The sequence below is a fragment of the Mauremys mutica genome, chromosome 2 (genome assembly GCF_020497125.1).
Source record: "Mauremys mutica isolate MM-2020 ecotype Southern chromosome 2, ASM2049712v1, whole genome shotgun sequence".
NCBI lineage: Eukaryota > Metazoa > Chordata > Testudines > Geoemydidae > Mauremys > Mauremys mutica.
In genome coordinates, this window is record NC_059073.1 from 283,053,958 (window position 1) to 283,079,852 (window position 25,895).

Sequence of the window (25,895 nt, forward strand, 5' to 3'; positions counted from 1 at the left end):
AGCGGCCGCCCAGCCAGGCAGCGGCACAGCTGCGAGCAGCGGCACAGGAGTTAAAACTGGAACGGGTACAAAGAAGGGCCACTAGAATGATCCGAGGAATGGAAGGCCTGTCGTATGAAAGGAGACTTGAGGAGCTCGGTTTGTTTTCCTTAACCAAAAGAAGGATAAGGGGAGATATGATTGCACTCTTTAAATATATCAGAGGGATAAATACTAGGGAAGGAGAGGAATTATTTCAGCTTAGTGCTAATGTAGACACGAGGACGAACGGATATAAATTATCAGTCAGGAAATTTAGGCTGGAAATTAGACGAAGGTTTTTAACCATCAGGGGAGTGCAATACTGGAACAGCCTACCGAGGGAAACAGTAGGGGCGAAGGACCTCCATGACTTTAAGATTAAGCTAGATAAGTTTATGGAGGAGATGGTATGATAGGATAACGGGCTTAGTCAATAGGTCAATTAAGTGCCACACTGGTAAATAGTACAATGGATCAATGATATGATATTCTTAACCTTTTTTCCAGAGGGTATGGCTGGAGAGTCTTGCCCGCATGCTCGGGGTTCAGCTGACCGCCATATTTGGGGTCGGGAAGGAATTTTCCTCCAGGGCAGATTGGCAGTGGCCCTGGAGGTTTTTCGCCTTCCTCCGAAGCATGGGGCAGGGGTCGCTTGCTAAAGGAGTGGGTAGATCGGCTTATGTGGCCTGCATCTTGCAGGAGGTCAGACTAGATGATCATAATGGTCCCTTCTGATCTTGAATTCTATGATTCTATGATACACTTCAAATAACAATACCAGATTAAGAGGATACTGAAATGAAGCCACAAGTTTTTCAGCTAGACAAACTTTATGCTGCTGCATGGTGAGCCATGTGTTAAAAACCTGGTGGAGAATTTATGTACTGTACAGAAATATCTACAATGCCTTTTTGTTGCAATAAAGACAATGATAATTGCTGTCAGTACCATTACCACCATTCTAGTCATGCCTATGCCTTAGCTATGGGCTTGGCTACACTTGAAAGTTGCAGCGCTGGGAGTTACAGCGCTGGTCATGCAGCTGTGCAGGAACAGCGCTGGTGTGTGGCCACACTCACAGCTACCAGCGCTGGTGTATGGCCACATTTGCAGCATTTGCAGTGCTGTTGGGAGTGCTGCATTATGGGCAGCTATCCCAGCATTCAAGTGGCAACAACGTGCTTTTCAAAAGAGGGGGGTGGAGGGTGGTGTACTGTGACAGGGAGCGGGGAAGATAGAGAGAGTGGATTTTTGGAGCCAACACTGTGTGTTAGCTTCCTGGATTGAAAAATCACAAAATGTTCGCGAACCCTTAGTCTTAATTGCAAACAGCCTGCATCCAACGCTGTTTCTCTGTCAAGCAAACATTCACTCCCTGCCTCTCATTTGATCGTTCACAGCCAGGTACAGATAGCTCCTGTTTGCTGTGATCAGTGTTTGTTTTTTTAGGCTTTGGCTACACTTACGCTTCAAAGCGCTGCTGCGGCAGCGCTTTGAAGCGCTAAGTGTAGTCAAAGCGCCAGCGCTGGGAGAGAGCTCTCCCAGCGCTGTCCGTACTCCACCTCTCTGTGGGGAATAACGGACAGCGCTGGGGCTTTGACCACACTGGTGCTTTGCAGCGCCGCAATTTGCAGCGCTGGAGAGGGTGTGATTTCACACCCTGCTGCAGCGCTGCAAATTTGTAAGTGTAGCCAAGCCCTTAGATAAGCAGTTCAAGGAGCTCCGATCGGAGTTCACAACAAAACAAAGAGAGGCTGCATAACAAAACAAAGAGAGTAATTTAGTTAAAAGCATTCTGGGATATCTCCTTATTCCCTGGAGGCCAATAAAAGCGCTGGTGTGTGTCCACACTTGATGAGCAGCGCTGGATCACCAGCGCTGCAGTCTCTACACCCCAACCTGACCAGGTGTACAGCCAGTGCTGCAGCCAGGGAGTTGCAGCGCTGGATGTGCCTTGCAGGTGTGGACGGTTACTAATTGCAGCGCTGGAAAGCCTCTACCAGCGCTGCAACTTGCAAGTGTAGCCAAGCCGTAAGTTTGAGGGATGGTTGACTGTGAACTCCTCTGATGTTTTGTGTCCCTGCTCCTCCAGTATTGGGGAATGGAACGCCTGCACTGATGATGGGATCCTTACAGCCTTCTTCTACACACACCCCTACAATTTGGAGAAACAGCAAGTTCTCTGACACACACATCCCCACCCCACACTACAACTTCCCAGGTGCACACATCCCTAACCTAAAAGTGCTATGTCTGCTCCACAGGACTAAGGAAAAGGTTCCTTAATCTATAAAATACAATTTTAAAAGTGGTGGGATGGAATTTCCATATGCAAAATGTTATAGTCTGTGTTTGCAACACAAACCCAGTGTATTTCAGTCTCTTATAAATCCCTCTCTTACAGTGGAATTAACATAGAGTGTCAGAGAAGAAGCTGCAGACAGCACTCTAATGATCCTAATGCCAATCAGTGGTGTTGCAGTGGTACCATGATTATAGTGATTCTTTTACAGAACTGCAAATCAGGAATTGAGAAGGCTTTTTCTAGCAATGTTATCCATATTCTTTTTCTATTAAAAGTAATTCTAGATACTTGGGTGGGTCCACTGCTGTCTTTCCACATAGGACCATCATACTGAATCAATACCTGCAGTTGGCTCTTAAGTGTAGCATTTTCAAGTGTATGGAAAGTGTTTAGTTTTTGACAAATGGAGAAAGCAAAGCATTAATACTGTTATCTTATTTTGCAATAGCTTCTTCCCTAAGTGGGAACAAAGATTCCATTTACAGCCTTGCAATGAATCAAATGGGAACAGTAATTGTATCGGGGTCCACTGAAAAGGTAAGCAGGATCTGGTAGACTCTTTCAACCTTAGTAAAATGATTGATAATTTTTTTTAGGCACTGAGTTCTAATCTAATTCTGAATTGACTCTGAAATAAATATCCTTTTGCTGCAAATATTCCTGATAGCAGATAACATGTTAGGTGTTTGTGAGTTTAGTAAAATATAGGTATCTTGCAAAAGTATCAATATATATATTTTTTAACTTTTGGAAGAATCACTTATTTGAAGAATGGGAGTTACTTCAAAGATCTCTTCATATGTAGGCAATGCCAGTGTGAAAAGAACAACATATGTAATTATCTTATCTGCTTTGACAGGTTTTAAGGGTATGGGATCCAAGGACTTGTGCAAAGCTGATGAAACTTAAAGGGCACACAGATAACGTAAAAGCTTTGTTGTTGAACAGAGATGGCACACAGGTATGGGTTTTCATTTGAAGCACAAATATCTTTCACTAAGGTTTTTCTTTAAAGAGCTATAAAAATTGTTACTTTTTCAGTACAGAACAGTTTTTCCACCTTTTCTATGTAGAATATAGAAAGTCTTTTAAATAAAACTTAAAATAAGTTGGTTTAAAAGTGAGTGCTCTAATATAAATATTTTAAACTAAATTAATAATCTAACTTTTCGCTTTACTTTTGAAGCATAGTTGTGACCTGTAGCTAAGAGAATTGACATAAGTATATTGTTAAAGAAATGAATTTGTGATTTCAAATCTGAATATTTTATCCTTTATTTTACTTGTAAACTAATATATAGGTTAGTTCGTGTTTGGGAGAGGGAGATTTGGAGGAGGGAATAAAACAATTACCGTATATACTCATTCATAAGCCGAATTTTTTTAGTATAAAAGGGAAGCATCAGAGAAGGGGGTCAGCTTATGAACTCGTATAGAGAGGGAGAGGTGGGACACAGCACCTCCCCCCAACAGAGGGGACAAAGAGAGGCAGCACTGCCAGAAGAGAAGAGGTGGGGCCAGAGTCTCTCTGCTTCTGGCCGCGCTGCTCTCCCCCCAGCCTCCGAAGCAGCTACATCTCTGGGGCTGGCAGGCTGTGGCAGTGCCGCCTGGCCTGGCCCGCTGGAGCATGCTGCGGCCGCGCTGCCCGGTCCGGCCCCTGAAGCAGGCTGTGGCTGCGCCCGCCCAGCCTGCTGGAGCAGGTCCAGCCAGGCCAGAGACATCCTCCCTGGGCCCACCCCAGCTAAGGTGGGAAGGGATGGGATGGGGAGAGTGTGGGGGTCCCAGGCTAGGGGTGGGATCATGTGGGGGGTGGTCACAGGGGTTACTCCTTTGACCCCCAATTTCCCCACCAGTTGCTGTCCCGGCCTGTCAGGGTAAGCAGCTGGTGGGCCAGGACACTTCATTTACTTAAGTTTACCTCTGTACCTGCGGACACTCGAGGTAAACAAACCATCTCGGCCTGCCAGCTGCTTATCCTGATAGCCCAGGAGTCAAAGTTTGCTGACCCCTGAATTATAGGGTCGGCTTATGAATGGGTCATAAACATTTTCCTATTTTACTTATCCATCGGGGGGGGGGGGAGGGTGTCGGCTTATAAACAAACCACCTTATGATCGAGAATATATGGGAATATTATCTCAGTCTCTCTTGGTTTAATGTACAATATATGCATCAGGTAAAGAAAAATGTGACCAGAATTTTGACTTTGCAATTCTCAGTTTAACACAGTCTTAATGGAAAAATATGAATGTAAGATTTCTAGAGCCTCCATACAAGAACTGGTTTTGGGTTTTTTTTTAAACAGTCACTTTTTTCCAGGTACTTACTGGTATAGTTTAAGTTTAAATACAATGTTTGTTGCTCAGTGTCTTTCAGGCAGCTCTGATGGAACTATTCGTCTGTGGTCCCTTGGCCAGCAGAGATGTATAGCCACATATCGAGTCCATGATGAAGGTGTTTGGGCTCTGCAGGTCAATGAACCCTTCACTCATGTTTATTCAGGAGGAAGAGACAGAAAGATTTATTGCACAGATTTACGAAATCCTGATATCCGTGTGCTCATCTGTGAAGAAAAGGCACCAGTTCTTAAGGTAATTGATTTACTTAAAAGATTGCTACAAGTTTGATCTTCCATAAGAGCTTTTGGTACCTCCTAAAATGCAAGATGGTAAATGGAATGACCTTGCTGTTTAAGGTACACCATCTTATAACATAACAAAGCTGGAAACCCTTTGGACCATTGCATTTGTTCTTAGGGCCAGTAAAATTTTCTAATTACTAGTCCTGAAGAGAGTATTTTGATCCCTGGTAAAATTTTGAATCTAATGACGATTTGCAGATTTTCATTCTCTGAAAAGGACTTTTCAGATCCTTGCATTAGGGAGTGAGTTGCTCTGAGAATTATTTCCATTAAGAATTATGGAAAGAGTTAAATTCAGTGGTTAAGTACTCATGTGTTTGGAAACAAACTTGGCTCTCCCACTTGGTGTGTATGTATTTCAACAGCCTTTAGGTACAGTGTTGGTTACATGCTATTTCTCAAATACACTAATTGGATGTTTTTTTCCTACAATATCAGATGTGGGTAACAACTGGTAGCTTTGTATGCTGTTCAGTATTCTAGACCAGTGGTTCTCAAACTTTTTTTTTTTCCACGGACCACTTGAAAATTGCTGAGGGTTTCAGCAGGCCACTTAATGATCTTTCCAAATGTTGTTTGTACCATTAGCTAACTATTGTAAAATGCTTTGGATAAAAGCGCTATATTAAAAAAAAAAAAAAAGTAATAAACGTTTGTTCTACAAATAAAAGCACACAACTCGTATTTTAATATCAGTAGTCTCACCTTTCGAATGCGATGAATGTGCCCTCTCTCCCCCGCTGCGGCAGCCCCCTTGGTGCTGGGAAGGAGGGGGGGTCTCTCCCTCACCGTAGCAGCCTCCAAGCTCGGGCCTGGAAGGAGTGGGGGGTCTCTCCCCCTCCACAGCAGCACAGAGCTGAGGCTGGGAAGGAGGGCCATCTCTCCCCGGCAGCTGCAGCCCTGAAACTAGGAAAAGTTGCCTCTTTCTCTGGCCACTACGGCCCTGCATGTCCCAAATTCCCCCCACCCCCTCTTCTCACCCCACTGCACCCTCCCAGCTACCCCATATTCCCTTCAAGGCCACCACCTCACCTTATGTGTGCGTCTTCTCCAGGGTCCACTAGTGAAGTGGGTGGCCCTTCATTCTCTCGTGTGCAGCTTCCCAGGTGCGCACCTTAGAGGGAACTGTCACAGACCACCTGAATGGAGCTTGCGGACCACAGTTTGAGAACCTCTGTCTAGACAATCCATAACTCACTCATATGAAAAGTGTAAAACATAGTTATACTTAATCTGTGGCATGTTATATAACAGAACAGCTGCAAATGTAACTATGTAAGAATATATGTAAAACAACCAATGTTCACTAAATTAAATTCTTATTTGAATGTATGTCTGTGGATCCCACTGTAGGTGTGTATGTGTGTCATGGACACAAGCTCCGAATTGTTTGAGTAGTAGTGTCCTTGGGTGCTGTGCATGCACCTTATTCCTCAGTGTGCTTCTATCCAAGGGCATAAAGGGCAGAGCAGTGGCAATCCTGCCTCAGTTCCCTCTTACTGCCTGTGGCAGCAAGACAGAACTTGAATAGTATCAAACCCACTGTAGTTTTTAAAGCTTCATTCTCAAAACTCTTGTGAAGAAATTCTTCTTCACCCTTATTTTTTTTCTTATTTCTCATTGAATGTTCCAAAGAAAAAGGGATAGGGAGGCCCTCTATACGCTACTTCACAGCAGGGTGAAGTAGTTCACACCAACCACCAGTATGGCATCCTGTAAAGCCACAGGATATAAATCTAGGCCACCGTGTGATGTCTTTTCTGTCTCAGAGAAGGACATATCCAAAGGTCATGGCCAATCCTGGAGAAGAGACATCCTCCAAGCTGGAGTTGAGGAAGCTAGCTATGGCAAGTGCCCCTGGGCACCATACCTCTGATGCCAGCAGGGAGAAGAAGCCCATAGGGGCCAAATCTCTTTGCCCTGGGGTTGATGCCAATGCACTTGGCGCTAAGGCAGTCCAGGCTGATGATGCCACTAGCACTGTGCCATCCACTTCAGACACCAAATGATGTATCTACACTGAGCACAAGCACAGCTCAATGCACAGTGGGCTCCACCCATAAGGAAGACTTGGAGCGTTCCTCCAAAGGCAAGTCTTCCAAATACTTTTCAACATTAAGGATTGGAAGCAAGCCATCAGCCACAGAGAAGTTTCGGGAGACAGTTTGGCCAATAAGTGTACAATTTACCATTGGGGCCTGCTGTCGGTATTGGGGCCCACCCTCCCATAGGTCCCAGAGTAGAGCTCCATTAGTGTACCAGAAAACAGGAGGTCTCAGTCACCATCCGCATTAGTAGCCAGGAATTTTGCACCAGAACCGGAAGAACCTCCCTGTGATGGAGCAGATGTGGTTTAGAACACTCTCCAATCGCCTTCCCCATCTAACGAATCCTTCTGTTCCCCAAATGAGGCTGTCACCTGGTCATCAGTAACTTTAGGGCTGGTCAAGATCTGTTTTGGAGGATAGCTGAAACTTTGGATGTTGAGACAATGGTGATTCCAAAGAACAAGCACAGACTGTTCAATTACCTCATTTCCTGGGTGCTGACAAGATCTCTTGAGGTCCCTTCTAACCTCAATAATCTAAGATTCTGTGAATTGTCCTTCCAATCAATGAGACTATATTGGACTCAGCAAAGGGACTGTTGCATGCTGCAGTCTCCCTTTCTCCTACTTCAAAGTGAGTAGAAAAGCTCTATCGAGTCTCGTTTGAGGGCTTCAAACATTTTTATGTGCAACCAACATAAGGTTCTCTTGTGTTATCTGCAGGTCTAAGGGGAAAAAAAACAGGTCCACCAAGGGGATTCTAAAAGATGAGGGCTCCGAGAAATGAATTCTTTGTCTCAAACAATAGAATAAATTGTGGACCAGGATAGAGTCCACAACTGCAAGGGCTTACTTGCCAGAAGACAGATTCCTCTCCCTTTAGTCATTCCTGAACAATGTGAAATCGCAGCCAGCTATGATGGTACAGACTTCTCTCTCGTTATTAGGCTATATATCTGCCTGTACGTATGTGAAGCCACTTACCAGACTTGAGAGGAGACTGCCACATCATTGGCTCAGATGAGCTTACTCCCCTGCGAAGCATCCATTTAGCAAGAAAGTCCTAATTCCACTCATGTCCTTGAGCTACTGAACTATTAGCTGCATCCTGATAATATGCAAAAAGAGATACAGTTCATGACCTTGTAACCTTCCAGGGCATTAGTCATAGACACATCTGGGATGGGGGAATCCTCCTGGACCCATCCACAGATACAAGGGATGTGGGGTTGTTGTTTTTTTGTTTGCTTGCTGAATGCCTTCCTTCTGCAAACTCCCCTCCTTCCCGCAGCTTCCTGCACCCATCGCTCCTCAGCTTCAGAGGGAGGGATCCCTGTACAGGGAGCTGCTTCCCCATCCTCCCAACCCCCATGCATTCAGACCCCTCATACCCACCCCCTCAAAACACCACCACCCCTATGAGCCCCACTCCCCCTGCATCTGGACCACCCCGATGAGCCACCTGCACCCAGATCCCTGCCACACCAAGACCCAACCAACTACACCTGGATCCCCACCTCACTGAGCCCCACTCCCCCAACATCGGGACCTGCACTGAACTCCCCACACCCAGACCCACCTGCTGAGCTCTATCCCCCCACACACCCAGATCCTTCTCACTCCCCCTGCCCCCCCGCTGAGCCCCAACCACCTTCACCTGGACCCTCCCTGCAACCTCCCATTACCGTTGCATCCAGAATCCCCCCCTTCCCCCAACAAGCCCCTGTGCATCCAGATCCCGCCCTCTCCCCCCCCCCGCACCCGGATCCCCCCCCCACTGAGCCTCCTGCACCCAGATTGACCCACACAGAACCCTCTTGACCCATACCTGGATCCCCCCACACTAAGCCCCTCTACACTTGGATTCTGCTTGTTCACACCTGATGCACTAGGCACTGACGGGCAAGGCCCTGGGGTGTTTCTGGTTCAGGTTTGGTCCTTGTGCTATGTCAGAGTTGGATGCAGCCTCACCGCTGAGTCTGTGTCCCAGGGCGGGAACTACACAATGATCTCCCACTTCTGTAAAGCCAGTGACCTGTGCTCCCCAGTGCCATGCTGGAGCCTCCACATTTTTTGACAAAATTTGCAGAGTTTTAAAATATTATATGCAGAATTTTTATTTCTTTGGTGCAGAATTCCCTCAGGAGTAGATAAACTTACCCGTGTTTTTCCGTAAATGCTTTCCACACAAAAAAGCTATGCACTCTGGGTGTATCCATGTACCTGGTAATGTAGGTATTCAAGGGGAGGGGGGAATGACAAAAATTTACAGCAGTGTTTCTAAGTCTGAAGAAAAAAATGTATATTGTATTTGAGAAATAGTATATGATCATGTAACTAGATTGTACTGTGATGCATAACTCACAAGGGAGAGCAGAGTTAAGGTTGTATAGGGCTTTGGAGTATCTAATTTTGCAACAATAACATTCTCTTAATTTAGGAAATTGCATACAAAAATCTAAGGTCTTATTTTTAAAAACAAGGAAAAAAGATGAGGGAAGGAGAATGTCATAGCTGATCACTATTTGGCTATGTACCACTGGAACAGCTAGAACCCCAAATGGTGTATATTCTAATGCACAGCTAAAATGCATGAGCAATCTGGTCTTCCTTAGCTGCATGCTTTACTGGCTTAGCAAAAGAAACATTCAAAATGTACTGTGCATATCTAAAGTTTAGTTTTTAAAGGGGTCAAAACCTGGACAATTTCAACTGAAAATGAAATTTAAAAAATTGTGATCACACATAGGGCTAGAATAGAAATGTTCTATGATCCTTAACTAGGATGGATCACTACTACTATAGTAAACCAGCAAGTGAATCTAATTTTCTGAAATTCTACATATTTAGTAGTACTGAGCTTTAAGTGTATCTTTTTAAAAATGATCATCCAGTCAAATACTAAAATCTTAGATAATGTATAAAAATACTGTCGTTTTGAAACATTTTAAACCACAGCTGATTAGCTAAAAACAACTTAAACATATTCAATATTTATTTAAACTACACAATTTCTAGTCACATCTAAAATGTTTTTAGAGATTTAAAATAGTTTTTATTGTTTGTAATGAAATTTAAAATCACCAATAAAGTTAAAAATTACAATTAGCTATTTACTGTATTGAAACTTGTATTTCTTCAGTAAGCTTGAAGGTAGTACTGTTTCTGGAGCACATCTGGCAATGAATGGAGGTCACTCGAAAGCAAAAAATTCTTGAAAAGGAAAAAGTGAAACTTGGGTTATTTAAAAGTGTTCTGTGGTTTAATTATTCAGATGGAACTTGATAGATCAGCTGATCCTCCTCCAGCTCTTTGGGTTGCAACAACTAAATCTTCTGTGAATAAGTGGGTGAGTGATTTTCTTTTGTCCATTATATGGCTAATATTTAAGTTCAGTATGAGTTTAGTGTAGGGCTGTCAAATAATTTTTTTTTTTAAATCACAGTCTCACAATTTAAAAAAAGTCGCAACTAATCTCAGTTTTAATCTCATAGTTAAATAATAATAGAATACCAATTAAAATTTATTATAAATATTTTTGTTTTTTCTACATTTTTAAATATATTGATTTCAGTTACAACACAGCATACAAAGTGTACAGTGCTCACTTTATATTTTTATTACAGATATTTGCACTGTAAAAATAAAAGATATAGTATTTTTCAATTCACTTCTATCGTATAGTGCACTCTCTATCGTGAAAGTGCAAATTACAAATGTAGAATTTATTTTTACATAACTGCTGTCATGGAGTCATCGGGGCGATGCTTTGGAACTACTCCATATGAAGCCAGTCAGGACTCTGGAGGAACATGCCGCCTCCTCTCTCTGAGCATACTGTCTCCAGGGCAAGAAGCTCACACAGCTTTGACCTTCCTGGGTCTGACCTGGGGGAATTCAGCATCCCCTTCCACATCATGCACTTCCCACAGCGAGTCTGCCCGGGTGGGGCTCCTGGGGAAGCCAGAGGGCCCTGCACCCCAACTCTGCAGTCAGACGTGACTCTCAGCCAGCCAGTAAAACAGAAGGTTTATTAGTCGACAGGAACACAGCGTAGAACAGAACTTGCTAGCACAGAAATCAGTGACTTTCATCCAAGTCCATCTTGCGGGGGAGGGGAGCCCAGAGCCTGTGCTCTGGTCCTCCCACTGTGCCCCAAGCCAGCTGAGATTGACTCACTTCCAGCTGCCTGATCCCTACCCATTGCTCCTCCTCCAGCCTTTGTCTCGTTTCCCGGGCCAAGAGTCACCTGGTCTCATCCCCCTCCTGGGTCTCAGGTTATGAAGGGGCGACCAGAGCATCCATTCAGGCAGCTGGAGTTGCCCCACAAAAGTCACACACCCTTATTCCCACCACCTAGACATTGGTGCAGTACACAGGGAAACTGAGGCACGCACCGCTTTCATGCAAAACAGTAAGACTCGCATAGGCTCACATACAACATAATGGAAAATCCCCACTACGTCACATATGGATTAAAAAACAAATCAGTATAAAACTTAGTGCCTACAAGTTGAAGCACGAATGGGCATACGAATGTTTAGAATATCTGGCATGTAAATACCTTGCAACGCCGGTTACAACAGTGCCATGTGAACACCTGTTCTTACTTTTAGGTGACATTATAAAGAAGAAGCGAGCAGTATTGTCTCCTATAAATGTAAACAAACTTGTTTGTCTTAGCGATTGGCTGAACAAGAAGTAGGATTGAGTGGACTTGTATGAGGTGAGAGACAGGCTTTTGAGTTAGCACAAAAGCTTGTCTCTTTCACTGACAGAAGTTGGTCCAATAAAACATTACCTCACTCACCGTGGCTAGCTGGGTTCGTAGATTTTAATGATCTCTGCAAATTATTACTGTCATGCTTTTGTCTCTTCTTTTAGACTTTGAAGGGAATTCATAATTTTAGAGCTTCTGGGGACTATGACAATGACTGTACTAATCCTATAACCCCTCTTTGTACACAGCCTGACCAAGTTATCAAAGGTAAATGGGTCTTTCAGAACATCTCAAAAAATAATTAATATTGCTAGCAAAAATGGCAGGTGAAGAGGGTAGCGTGACAAATACGGGACCTGTTCCAAAGCGCATACAATTCTTTTGGAGCCTTTTCATTGTCTTTATGGGGCTCTGGAGCAGGCCCATATTTATCTGAAAATGCAATATAAAAAATTTGCAGTATAAAACTTTAGTATGGTATGTGAACATTAAGTGGAAGAACAACAGAAAAGTCCACTAAAAGCATTTAAACTGTTTTCTTGTAAACTTAGTGGGGCAGGAATGTGTTGGAATGGGAGGGGTTTGGGAGACGGCTCTTCTAGATACCACCCGTTCAACCTATTTGCTCGTTCTAACTTGGTTTATCAGAGCTGATGGTCAAGGCCTTTGAGAAAATAAGGGACCAGTCCCATGGGTTGGGTGCTAGCCAGGAATGCTAGCCAGGAATGCTGGAGACTTGGGTACAATTCCCTGCTCCATCACAGACTTCCTGTAAGACCTTGGGCAGTTCACTTAGGATATGTCTTCACTGCAGGAAAAAAGTGTGGTTTTGGGGTTAGCTAACTCAAGTTCTCTAATGCTGTTTTAAAAAGCAATGAAGACGTGACAACTTGGCTTTTAACTTGGGTTAGCAGCTCAAGATAAAGCCTGTAAGGAAACCTGGGGTTGAACTTGAGCTGCTGACCTGAGTGAAAAGCAGAGTTGCTGTGTCTTCACTGCTATTGTAACCTGAGTTAGCTAACTCAGGTTACAAAACACACCTTTTTCTGAAGGGTAGATATACCCTTAATCACTTCCTTACAGTACCTCACAGGGCTATCGAGGATAAATATATTAACGACTGAGTGCCTTATATGCATTTGAGTACCTTAGATAAACGATATGACCAAACGATTATGTGAAGATGGATAAATATACATGTCAGTCATAATGAGGGCAATTTAGCTAAAAAAAAAAGTTAGCATCTAAAAAATATTAACTTTTTATATTCAGAGTAGACATTTTAATAAAGTTATAATAAACTAAGTGCATGAATTCCTTGGTATTTTGTCTTTGCTATAACCTGAACTACAGAAATTAGCATGTTTTGTATAATAGTATCCTACAACTGTGTGTGTCAGGCATATTTTTAGCTTGTGAGGTGAACAATATAATTAATTAAAAAAAAATTCACTAACCCGTCTCAGCCTTTGATTTTAGAGTTATTCTATTGGTACTTTGTTAACGATGACCATAATGTAAGATCTGTGAGTGATTAAGAGTTGGAAATGTGATTAGTTATTTCAGATAAATATCAAATACTGCTCCCTGTTTAGTACAATTTCAAAATCATTGCCACAGTTAAAGCCTATAAACGACGTAAAACCTGATCTAAAGCCCACTGAAGTCAATATGGACCTTTCCATTGATTTCAAGGGGCTTTGGATCAAGCCCATATTATAGTCTCTGTATAGAACCTTTTTCCTGTATTATATTATCATTGCTGTATAGCAGCGGTTCTCAAACTGTGGGTTGGGACCCCAAAGTGAGTCACGACCCCATTTTAGTAGGGTCACCAGGGCCGATGTTAGACTGGCTGGGGCCGAACCCTACCTCCCGGGCCCAAAGCCCAAGGGCTTCAGCCCTGGGCAGCAAGGCTCAGGTTACAGGCTCCTCACTTGGGGCTGAAGCCCTTGGGCTTTAGCTTTGGTCGCCCCCCCTCCCTCCCAGGGCAGCGGGGTTTGGCCCCCCTCCACCTGGGGTGGCGATGCTCAGGCTTCAGTCTCCCCTCCTGGGGTCATGTAGTATTTTTTGTTGTCAGAAGGGGGTTGCAGTGCAATGAAGTTTGAGAACCCCTGCTGTATAGCAATAAACTTAACTGAAATTGGTTATTTTATATTTTGAGTATATTTCATAACAACCCAAAGTGGGTTAAGCAATTGACTGTACAATATATCAACATCATTGTTCAAACACATGTAGATATGTATACACACCATATATTCATTATGTGCTGAAATAGCTTCATGCCAAATTGGTGGAGCTGAGGAATAGCCCCTACTTTTGTAGCAGTCTAACGTTGTTGTTTTTTTAATTAAATGAAATGGCATTGCTGACTTTATTTCTTCTTTATAACTGCTAGGGGGTGCTAGTATTATTCAGTGCCACATTCTTAATGACAAGAGACATATATTAACCAAAGATACAAATAATAATGTGGCATACTGGGATGTATTGAAGGTAAGTGTAAAATTTTGGATTAGACATGTATTAATGGACTTCTGGTCTTCTGTTTCCTTTGCTATTTGTCTGCATGTGAGGTGATGATTGGAGAAAATAGGGTCCTCATTGTGCCACAAAACATAGTGCAAGTATTTTTTAAAGACTCTCATTGATAAAGGATGATATCTGTCTCTTCTGCTGCATTACTGTTCATTCTTACATGAATGTGTTTAAAATTCTGTCTTTAAAATAAAACACTGAATACAATAAGAATGTATGGGGGGAGGGGAACAGATGGACATCAGTCAAAATATTATAATTAAGACTACGCTTTTTCACGGAGTTCACAGAAGTCACGGAATCCGTGACTTCCAGTGACCTCTGTGACTTCAGTCCATGGTGGCCAGGAGCTATGGGGGGCCCCCACAGCTCCCAGCCATCGTGGACAGTGGGGGCTCTCCCAGGCAGCATGGGGCCCACGGAGCTCCAAGCGGGCCCCTGCAGCTGCCTAGCCACTGTGCGTGGTGTGGGGCCCCCGCAGCTGAGCTTCCCATTTTGTCATGGACATTTTTAGTAAAAGTCACGGACAGGTCACGGGCTTCCATGAATCTTTCATTATTGCCTGTGACCTGTCTGTGACTTTTGCTAAAAATATCCATGACAAAATCTTATCCTTAATTATCATCAATAAGCAGCACAAATCCAGGAAATGCCAGTTCAGATTGCATATTTGTGCATATGCCGTCTAAAAAACCTGATTATTGTGGGATCTGCTTGGATGTTTGGTAACACTTTAAAAAATGCCTGAATTCCATTTACAAAAATGACCCACACTTAAGCTCCTAAGTCTCTCCAAAAGTCAGTGAGATATGGGCTTTTAAGGCATGTAAGTGCTTTTGAGAAATTGGCATTTTCTCTTGATACATGGAATGCTCCAGACAAAGTTGTATAACAAAGTGCAGTACCCTACAGTGCCTTAGAATCCATTATAGACTGAAGAAACAGGAATGGAGGTTGAAGAGTGTATTTGTAATAAGTCTGCTTGAAGAATTCCAGAGAAAGGTGAGTAACTTTTCTTTCTCCCTTTGTATACTGTCAGTACAAATTGGGCAGATTCACTAGCAGTAGGAAATTGATGAGGAGGCTATCAAATGGCACAACTATAGAAAACTGCTCTCCTGAGGTGGGCATTAGATCTCTTGGCCAGGTCCAGAGATCAATGCTGTGTAAAGGATGAACTGAGCACCTAATAGCATCTTTACATATTTCACTACTGGAACGTTCCAAAGGCATGTAGTTGAATGCACCTTGCCGTCAGGGACCCACTAGCTCACAAGAAGTTTCTATATAGATTCAGTCCACTTTAAAACTGGGGCTCTGTACTGACTATATTTAAAGCAAAGAGAGAAGAGTTACTCACTTATGACTCCACCCTCCATCCCTACTTCCTGGAACTTATATTCAATTCTGAGAGAGTGTAAGGAACTGAGAGTAAATGATGGTTTTGGTGGAGAGAGGGTCACGTTTACTTATACCAGAGTTTTCCATGACTCGAGAGTATCTGAGAGCCATAACACTGCTCAGACCTTACTAGAGGTTCCAAACTTAGTGTGCAGGCGCACTCCAGTAGTGTGGGGAGGAGAGAAGGGTGTCTTTACTGACAAGTCTAAGAACAGGTAAGTAATTAAAAAGGAAGTTAAAAATAAAAAGCGCATTTCAAAATCCATTTTTGTATTTTGTCAGTAGATCAATAAATACCACTATCAGATTATCATTTTTATAGAACTAGTAGATGCTGAACTTGTAATGAATAGTATTAATGTTCACTCTGTTCCTTTTTTTCTTTGATTCAATCTGTTTTGTTTTTTGTTTTTTGGCTAAATGAACTACAGTTCAAGGCAAGGCAACGTTCAACACTGGGGAAGAAGTTTATGTTGCTTTAAAGTAGTGTTTCCATACTTCTCTGTTTTAGTGTTTCGAGGGCAGTGGCATCAAGCTATCAAGAAAAATAAAAAGCTTACTTAGCATACAATTTCTGATATGCAAATTAAAGGTTTTAACAGTGGATATGACTGCATATTCAGTATTAAGAAACTTCCATATTTTTTTAATACTCTGGTGTACAGGCATGTAAAGTTGAAGACCTTGGGAAAGTAGATTTTGAAGAAGAAATTAAGAAGAGATTTAAAATGGTGTATGTGCCAAACTGGTTCTCAGTAGACTTAAAAACTGGGGTAAGACACAACTTAAATTCTTTCCTAATTTGGGCATTTGTCATTTCATATGACCATTCATGAAAGCATTCACATATACCCTTTATTAAGCAACCCTTCTATGAGCCATATAAAGCTTTGACTCTAAGATTTAATTTAATGTGTGTATGGCATAAACTATATTTTGATTATCTGATATATAATTTATCTTTCAATCAACATGTCAATGAATGCTTCTTTGGATCTTGATAACTTGAAAAGTAGTTAATTACAGAATTCTTTGTAAGGAGATAATGTTGATTTAAACTAATCTTGTACACTGCAATTACTAATGTAATAAAATTTGACAAATGGAGTGTTTGTAGACAGTCTGTGTATAATCAAACACTGCCTTATTTTGTAGTTGCAGTTTAGTGTGTCTTTTGTATACATAAAAGAAACCTGCAGGATTCTTAATACAATATTCATATTGTATTCCTCCCAATGGTCTTCTTTTGACAGATGTTGACAATTACTTTAGATGAGAGTGACTGCTTTGCAGCTTGGGTCTCAGCAAAAGATGCTGGGTTTAGCAGTCCAGATGGATCTGATCCAAAATGTGAGTTTTAATTGAAATTAACATTTCATTCAAACAATACAAAACCCCATTACATAAATTAGTATATTTCTGGCAGATGGTAATTTTGTGCTTGCTTGGACTTCCCCACTTTTCTTGAGACTAAATCCTCCAAATGACTCTCCAATGAAAATGCACTGACATGCTTTGTAATGGCAATCTTGTGTTTACTTTGTCTATTTCATTTGTCCATTTCATTTTCCTTCAAAAAGCAAAATGAAAAATGCTAGACATGAAAGATCTGAACTAGAGAATAATACTGTAATAAAGTCATATCTTAAAATAATTGTTAAAAACAATTCAAGATGACAGGAATTATAGCAAAATTAGCTTTTTCTATAAGACTAAAGACTTAAGGCCAAATCCATAAAACAACTTAGGCATTGCAACACAGCACGGGAGCGCCTAACTTCTAAGTGCTTTGCAACCCATTGGAATCCACAAACCAGAGTTGGGCACAGGGCTCCCTGCTTGGTGCATGGAGAGAGTTAGGCACCTAAGAATGTGATCCACAAAAGCCATAGTGGTAGGTGAGGAGCTGCCTAAGCTAGCCAGTAGCAGATGCCAAGGAAAAAGGTGTGTTCTAAACCCTGTCCCTCAAAGGGAATTAGGTGCCTATCTACATTTTGGATTCCTAGCTGTAGATCCCTTCCTGGAGTCAGGCACCTAAGCTGTTTCTTACAAGAAAAATGGCAGCACACACCTAAATCCATGCAAAAGCCCGAGGGGGGGGGGGGTGAGTGGGGAGGGTACAGGAAGTGGCAGCCTCCCTTATAACCTTTAGTCCAGTGGTTAGTGAAATCACCCAGGAAATGGGGGACTCCGGTTCAATTCCCCCCTGTGCCTGGAGAGAAGAGAAGATTTGAACAGGGTTCTCTCATGTCTCAGGTGAGTGTCCTAGCCCAGTGGTTCCCAAATGTTTTACCAAAGGCAACCCACCAACAGCTTTCTCTTTCTTTTGTGACCCATCATTTACATATATGCACCCTCTGCCCTGTTACCATAACCCTAATCTTGGCCCAGCATAGAGGGGAGACTTGGATGGATGGGGATGGGGTTCTTCCCTCCTTCCCTGTGCAACCTGACACTCAAGGTCTCAGCACCACTCACCTCTCTCAGGAGGGAGGGCTGGCCAGGCCAAACCTAGTGGTGCTGCAGCCTCATGTGCCAGGTTGCAACAACCAGAGTGGGGAACTGGACACAGCCCCACTGTGGGGTGAGTGCAAGGCAGGCTTGCTCACCAGTCTCCTCTTCTCTCCACCTCCACCTGAGGCTTTCTGGCCAGGCCAGGTGAAGTGTATGTTTGCCTAGGTCAGGGTCAAGTGATGAGTTCATCTGGCCCTGGATGTGGCAACCATCTAAAACTTTCCCATAATGCACAGGTGGATTGGGATCAACTATTTGAGAAGCACTGCCCTAACCGCTGGACTAAAGGTTAGGGAGGTTGCTGCAGGTGCCTCTTCCTCCTTTCCCCCTTGCAGTTTTGTTTGGAATTAATGAGCTCAGAGCATGTCCACCAGATTGGGCCCAGCCAGCAAGATATGCAAAGGAATGCTTAGTTTCACATGGTTCAAAGATCCTTCTGGGGCTTAGGCATGAGATAGGTATTCAAGCTCTTCGAGTGAGGCAGCAGTGCGTGTACCCAGAAGCAGAAACTTAGGTGTCAGAAAGACTTTATTGGAAATTTAGGTGCCAAAGGATTTTAGGTACCTTCAGGGTTAGTAGCCAGGGTTTTGAGGATCTCAGTGGTGCCTACAGTGGGAGTTAGACACCTAACTCCATTTGTGGATCTGGGCCTAAGTCCCTGACCCTGAGATGAACTCCACATCAGTGGACCTCAGTGCCAGCATGGAATTCGTTGCAGGATTGGGACCTAACTTTTTTTTAAACGTTTAATTTCTCTTGCATTATCTTCTTAAGCTTTGATAAGAAATACAAACTATTGGCTTATATTAACCATCTGTGAATTAAAAACCTGGAGAGTTGTCTTTTTCTCTAAACTGGCTATATGTGTCAGTGATTTTACATAATTATATTCTGTGTTTTCAATCATGTGTTATAGTGAATCTTGGAGGGCTTCTACTACAAGCTCTTCTAGAGTATTGGCCTAGAACACACATCAATCCAATGGATGAAGAGGAAAATGAAATAAATCATGGTTAGTGTTCACCTGTACAATATAGGAATCTTTCAGTCCTTTTGTCTCTATCAGTCATAGCTATTTTGTTCTACATGAGTTTTTATAGTTTGTCTCTACACGTACAATAGCTTTTAATATAACATTGCTTTGGAATGTTTCAAGTAGCACTCCTCCACTGACAATAGTGCTTTTAAAAGCCTTTGGAATGCCACAATAAAGAGGAAGCAATTGAAAAGCTGATCCTGCATTGAGGGTGAATTTACAGAAATGCTATTAATTGGCAGTTAAAAAAAATTCTGGCAAAATTAAGAGGTTGGGCTTTTAAGGGAGAAAATAAATTCCTTAAGTTCTAGACAGGGCAGAGGAATGGGAGTAATTCAGTTATGCTTTTCTGGGTAAGTGTCCAGGGCACATTGCCTAATTTGCTTGTAGACATTACTGGGTAGTATAAACTAATAAATAGCAGTCATGTTTGTTGGAATGTGTTATACTTAATGGGTGTTTGAAAATAGAATTGTGTACTGACCCAGGAGGCTACCTTCTGGAGTAATCTACAAAGGAAAGGTGAGGTTAACAATAGGGTTATGTAAATGGCAAACAAGATAGGTGGGTGGATTTGGCAGAAAATAAGAGAATCTGTAGCTCAAAGGCTTGGAAGCTGATTGGTAGAGCCTTTTACTGGGACACAAGTTCACATCCAACCAGAGCCAAAGCAATTCAAAAGTTTTCTGCGTCCATTGGCTATTTAATGGTCTTCATAAAATGAGGTGGTTTAAATTCAGATGTCTTACAGATGTTTACCTTACAAAACTATTAGTTTTGGTAATCTCTTGGTTCTTTTATCAGATTGGCCTTCAACTGAAATCCTTGTCATGTGTTGGAATAAATTTAATGTGGAAATTGAAAAAGTTTAACAATTGGAGGAGTGAAATTCTGGAACAACCTTCCAATAGGAGTAGTTGGGACAAACTAACTAGGTTTAAGATGCAGTTTGATAAAATTATGAATGAGATTATATGATAAAATTGCTTGCTATAGCAAGTGACTGGACTTGGTGACCTAGGAGGTCCCTTCTAGTCCTATATCCCTATGGATTATGTGGGTTTAACTACTATTTCACTCACAGTATGGTCTCAGAATGGGGTTGAGGCACTGTTAAGCTATTTTGGAGGCTCTTGCATTGTTACTTCCTGTGCTGTGTATTTAGAAGGCTTAAGGGCTTGTCTTCATTATTATGCTAAATTGGCGCCGCTGCAATTGATGCAGCTGTGTCAATTTAGAGCATCTGGTGAAGACATGCTACGTCAATGGGAGCATGCTCTCCCGCCAATATAGTGCAGTGTAGACACCATGTTAAGTCGATGTAAGTTATGTTGCTCAGGGAGGTGGTTTTTTCACACCCCTGAGCAACATAACTTAAGCAGTAGTGTAGACAAGCCCTTAGTCTTGGGGTGGGAAGAATGAGTGGCAATTTACAAACTTTTCAAGTTATTAGAGACATGATTCTCCTATAGACTTGTGAATAGTAGTGTACTTTAGTAGTACTAGTCAGGTAAATAAGTATTGTAAAACCAGGTTCTAAATTTGCCTTTAAAATATTAAAATTTAACAATACAAAGCAAATACTTAATAATGGCTTGGGAAATCAAAAGTGCACTGGTGGTCTCTTGGATCAGTGATATTGTTAATAGAGAGCTGAGGGACCACACAAAGACTCTGGCTAGGCAAGCTGAATCCTAACTATTTTAGTAATAAAATACTTCATTAATTTTGTAGTCTGGGGAAAAAACTCAGGGAGAAAAGTGTTCATAGTTTCTCTGGAGTCACCATTATGAAAAATAAGTTGGAGGACACAGGTTTGAAATCTGCTTATTAACAAAAAGGGATGTCTGTTGGCATCTATGTTTTTTGAAGCATTTGAGAACAGGGTCATGATGTATGCTGAGGTAGCACCATTCCCGTACCTTACTTCCAGTGGGATTTTTTTTTTAAGCTGAAATTTCCACTGCCTCCAAAAAAGTGTTTGATATTTTTTTTAAATAATTCAGGGAGATAACAAATTATTTTAAAGAAATTTCTAAAACCCCCAAATTTCTCCCTTCTGATTTCTAGAATGATTTTATTTTGTTTCTGATGAGCTCCGGGCATGGAAATATACAATAGTGTTATCTCTAGACTTTACTCTTGGCTATGAATTCTGATCCTCCCTTTTATTTTATGCTCTGCTCGTAATGAGCTAAGCAGTCTTTTTGGAACTCATATCACCCACAGGAACCCATATTATTCAATTTTCTGGTATGTTGTAGCATTCAACAGAACATTAAAACTTGGTAATTGGTGGATTTTAGATACCACGTAGTAAGTCTGGGTTCTTTTCTGACTGAAAGGCATTGCACCCAAACAGTCTTTGTCCACATTTTTCAGAGAACTTTACATTGCACTGCAAAATAATAATTTATCAGATCATTTCATTTTGAAAGCTGTAGTCAGTCTGTAACAAGTGAATCACCAATACTGCTCTTTTAATCTGACCCTCTGCATCTGAAATGTCATCAGTCACTTCTGGTTGTATAGTCCATATACATGAACCTGATCAATAATTTAATGGAATGTATGGTGCAGTGAAATCAAGATGTCTCTGTCAAGTTCTCCTGGTCCTCTGTTTTAGAGTGGTAGTTAGGTGGGAAAGCAGAGAAGATGCTTGTTAAGACGTTGCTTTGTGGTGTTCAAGGCTTTGGATGTGAAATAATTGCCTTTGCAGAATGATTTTTTTTCTTGTTCACCTCTAAAGTAAGGGTCATTCAATTCCCCCAGATACTTACACCTCTGTATTGCTCAGAAACTGGGGGAAACTGATAGTAATCCATGTCCCATTCATGGCCCCTATGCTCTTGTACATCAAACATTTGAGATCTGCCTCCTATGAAGTTATAATGTATTAATTGTGCTTTGGTATTTCTCATGAAATATTTAAGTGTTGGAAATTTTGGTTTATGAGAAATCAACACTTCATCTTTGCATGTGTTTTATTTCCTTTTTTAATTCATCACTGTATTGAAAAGAGACAAGAACTTATGTTAGTCTGTATACTTGGCACTAAAACTAGGTATATAGTCTTGGTGTATATTTTTCCATAGTGAATGGAGAGCAGGAGAACAGAATACAGAAAGGAAATGGATACTTTCAGGTACCACCACATACACCAGTTATCTTTGGTGAAGCAGGAGGACGCACTTTGTTCAGGTACAGAAATTCAGAGAATGCGGTATGACTAAAGCAATAGAATTGTTTTCTTTTTGGCTCTTGGACAATTTCAGAAATGAATCAATATCCAGGAAATAGAAGCTTGACCATACAAAGTTGGTTTGTGGCTGATAATATCATTCCATAGTCAGACTAGGAACATCTAGATCAGGGGTTGGCAACCTTTCAGAAGTGGTGTGCCGAGTCTTCATTCATTCACTTTAATTTAAGGTTTTGCGTGCCAGTAATACATTTTAACGTTCTTAGAAGGTCTCTTTCTATAAAAGTCTATAATATATAACTAAACTATTGGTGTATGTAAAGTAAATAAGATTTTTAAAATGTTTAAGAACCTTCATTTAAAATTAAATAAAATGCAGAGCCCCATGGACCGGTGGCCAGGACCCAGGCACTGGGAGTGCCACTGAAAATCAGCTCGCATGCCGCCTTCGGCACCCGTGCCATAGGTTGCCTACCCCTGATCTAGATTCCAAATCATCAAGACATGGTGCGTTACAAGGTCATGAATTGTACAGTAACTCTTACAACTCTTGTTGATTTATAGCTCTGAGAGCACTTCCTGTACACCATCCTTCCTATAGGCTAATTAACAACAACCTAAAGCTGATCCATTTTCCTCCTAAGACTATTTAATGTACCCCTCAAGTTCTAGCAGGGCTTAATGTATAATTATTGTATTTTTTTTATGGTACTGCAGTGTTAGTCTGCAGGGGTGAGATTTTTTTTTTTTTTTCCTGATCCACTGATGTGGGGAACTTCTCCTAAAAGTATATTTGCTGGCCTAGCAGAGTGCTCTTAAGTCTGACCAGTCAAGTAATATGAGATCTTATCATGCCACTCTGATTACCATCCATCTTGCCTTTTACACCACTTTGATTCCAGCATGACTTTAGCAGCTAATATATCATGATGAATATCCCTGGGATGCCAGGCTCTTGAATGTCATAAAGCATTCATGTTTATCCCTGGTAACCGAGGAAATCCGTTCTTAAATTAAGACTGTTTTTTCAGTCTGGGTTTCTTCATTTTCTAGAACTTAATATAGCACATCCCAAGCCTGGGAACAGTGTAACTTTCAGATCACAGGTCATTCAAGTAAAATGAGGATACATTTTCCATTTAAAATGAACCCCATTCCCGCAGCTCTTAATCCTTTTGAGTTATAACTAAGGATTCCAGACCTTCAGTTTGATCTGCACTGGCAGATGCTTATGTCTACCGAAAGTTCCATTCAATCAGTGGGGCTCTACACAAGGGCAAGGGCACATATCAAACTTGAAGGATTGGAGCTAGAATGTATATACTTGTTTGGTTGGTTTTTTAAACAATTTATTTTGGATTTAAAGTTCATTTAAACAAAATTTCTAAAACACTAATGTTGCTTAACTGGTGGTTATGGAACTATTATTTTTCATCGATTAACTGATTATTTTACTAATATCTGTATTTGCCTATCACTGTTTATGCACACTTTTTTAATCTTTGCACTTAGGTTCTGTAATTTATGTGCTGTACAGCAATTTTCTTCTCGATGCTTAAAAGTATTGTTTACAAAACTCATTTCTGTATATTTTAGATTATTATGTCGGGATTCAGGTGGTGAAACTGAATCTATGCTGCTTAATGAAACTGTGCCACAATGGGTAATTGACATCACTGTGGATGTAAGTGTCATTAGGTATAGACTTTGCCCTTCTTTTAAAGGTGAACTGCAAAGGAATTTAACTAGACTCCAGCATCTCAAGTAATGTATATTGAATATCTTCAGTAATCAGACCTAATGGGGTATTCAAGGCATTACTAGCTCTTCTCATATACCACTGAAATTCAGCCTCACTACAGGTTGCTGGCACCTGCCCATTGTAAACCCCTACTTCCCAGCATGCACTGCACTTATGTTTCATAAACCAATAGGAACCAGAGTGATGTGTCAGATAGAGGTCTCCTTCAACTTAATTTTAAAGCCTGACCTTGACTCAAACCCAATTCAGGAGTGTCAGTTTGTCATTTTCAGAACCAACCCAAACCCAACACTCCCCACCCCCAAACCTATGTCAGCATTGTCACATGCGGCTTGGCCTAGTGGGGGCTTGCCACTCCCCATGTCTGTGTTCTGTCTCCAGCTGCTTTCTGCCTGTGGGCTTGGCATGGCAGATGTTGTGTGCCCCACTTCTGCTGGCTGCTGCCACTGTGCAATGAAGTAAGCATGCTGACAAATCACAGCCTCCAGGTGCTGGTGGCAGTGCTGACAGGTTTGGGGGGAAAGTGTTGGGTTCAGGTTGCATCAGTTCTGAAAATGACTCAGCACTGGCAGTTTGGGTCTGGGTCAGGTTTTTAAATTAGGCCTGTGAAGATCTCTATCTTAAACACCACCTTGGCTTCCTCTCAAACAAGCCAGCTTCATGGGGTCTCCTGGTTGACGGGGAAAATGACCAACATTGTGTCTACGGGGGTGTCGCTTACTGGCATACTGAAATAAGAGGAATTTGGGGGAGTCCAAGAGAAGAAAAGGTACATTTTTTGAGTTAAAACCATACTAAATGTCCCTCATAGCCTGGTTGGGCTGAAGAGTTCTTCACATGTGTCTGGAATTTGATTCGATTTCTTAACAAATCACCTTCTAAGAAACCTGATTTCTGATGCTGTATTCCAGATACTTAGTCTTTTTTCTTTAAAACTTAGTTCTTTTTTTAAACAAAATATTTAGTGTTTTGACTTTATCGTTTAGAAGTGCTGTACACTTTACACCCACCTGCTTCCGCTGAAATGAGCTCCAACTTATATAAAAGCTAGGTAAACAAAGGACTTGCATGAGATAGATCTGAGCTCCTCAGAAGCTTAAGCAGTTCAAAGAAAAGTTGTCCTCAGTGGTTGTGCTAAAGAAAATCTCATTTTTATTTGATATAATAATACACGTATTAGGTAAACGCACTTTCCAATTGGAAATGACGTGAATATAATTTGTGTGATGCCAATTGGTACTAAATGTAACATTTTGTTTCCTTTTAGAAAAATATGCCCAAATTCAATAAGATTCCCTTCTACCTTCAACCTCATTCATCTTCAGGGGCAAAAACTTTAAAAAAGTACGTATATATTTTTGACTCTTAATATTTCAGAGATACTGATATTACAGACTCGTAAAAGGGTATGCCAAAGAGAATAACAGTACCCTTGGTTAATCCAGAGAACAACATTGGACGTGCTGTCTCCATTCTTGTGAGAGAAGGTATTTAGTATTACAGGACAATATCCTGCTACACTGGATGATATAAAAATATTTTAAAGATCTGGGAGATAATGTAGTTGTAAATGGCAGTGGCTTAAATTAATTGTACTTTAGAAAGTTTTACCTTAGTATTAATAACGAGATTTGAGTTGGTACCATAACATTTTTGGCTGGATCAAACCCAGTGGTTCAGCTAATCCTGTATCCTATCTCAAACA

General features: G+C 41.5%; 1 protein-coding gene across 1 annotated transcript in view; it reads left to right on the top strand.

Moving 5' to 3' along the window:
* WDR48 (WD repeat domain 48) overlaps positions 1-25,895 on the top strand; it is a 57,285-nt gene that overhangs the window by 26,460 nt on the left and 4,930 nt on the right. The window contains exons 6-17 of the mRNA XM_045006134.1: positions 2,775-2,863; positions 3,186-3,287; positions 4,693-4,917; positions 10,289-10,363; positions 11,899-12,001; positions 14,136-14,233; positions 16,342-16,449; positions 16,930-17,026; positions 19,107-19,202; positions 22,322-22,427; positions 24,025-24,112; positions 25,458-25,534. Of these exons, the coding sequence (XP_044862069.1) occupies positions 2,775-2,863; positions 3,186-3,287; positions 4,693-4,917; positions 10,289-10,363; positions 11,899-12,001; positions 14,136-14,233; positions 16,342-16,449; positions 16,930-17,026; positions 19,107-19,202; positions 22,322-22,427; positions 24,025-24,112; positions 25,458-25,534 (1,264 nt within the window). The remainder of the gene's footprint in view (positions 1-2,774; positions 2,864-3,185; positions 3,288-4,692; positions 4,918-10,288; positions 10,364-11,898; positions 12,002-14,135; positions 14,234-16,341; positions 16,450-16,929; positions 17,027-19,106; positions 19,203-22,321; positions 22,428-24,024; positions 24,113-25,457; positions 25,535-25,895) is intronic.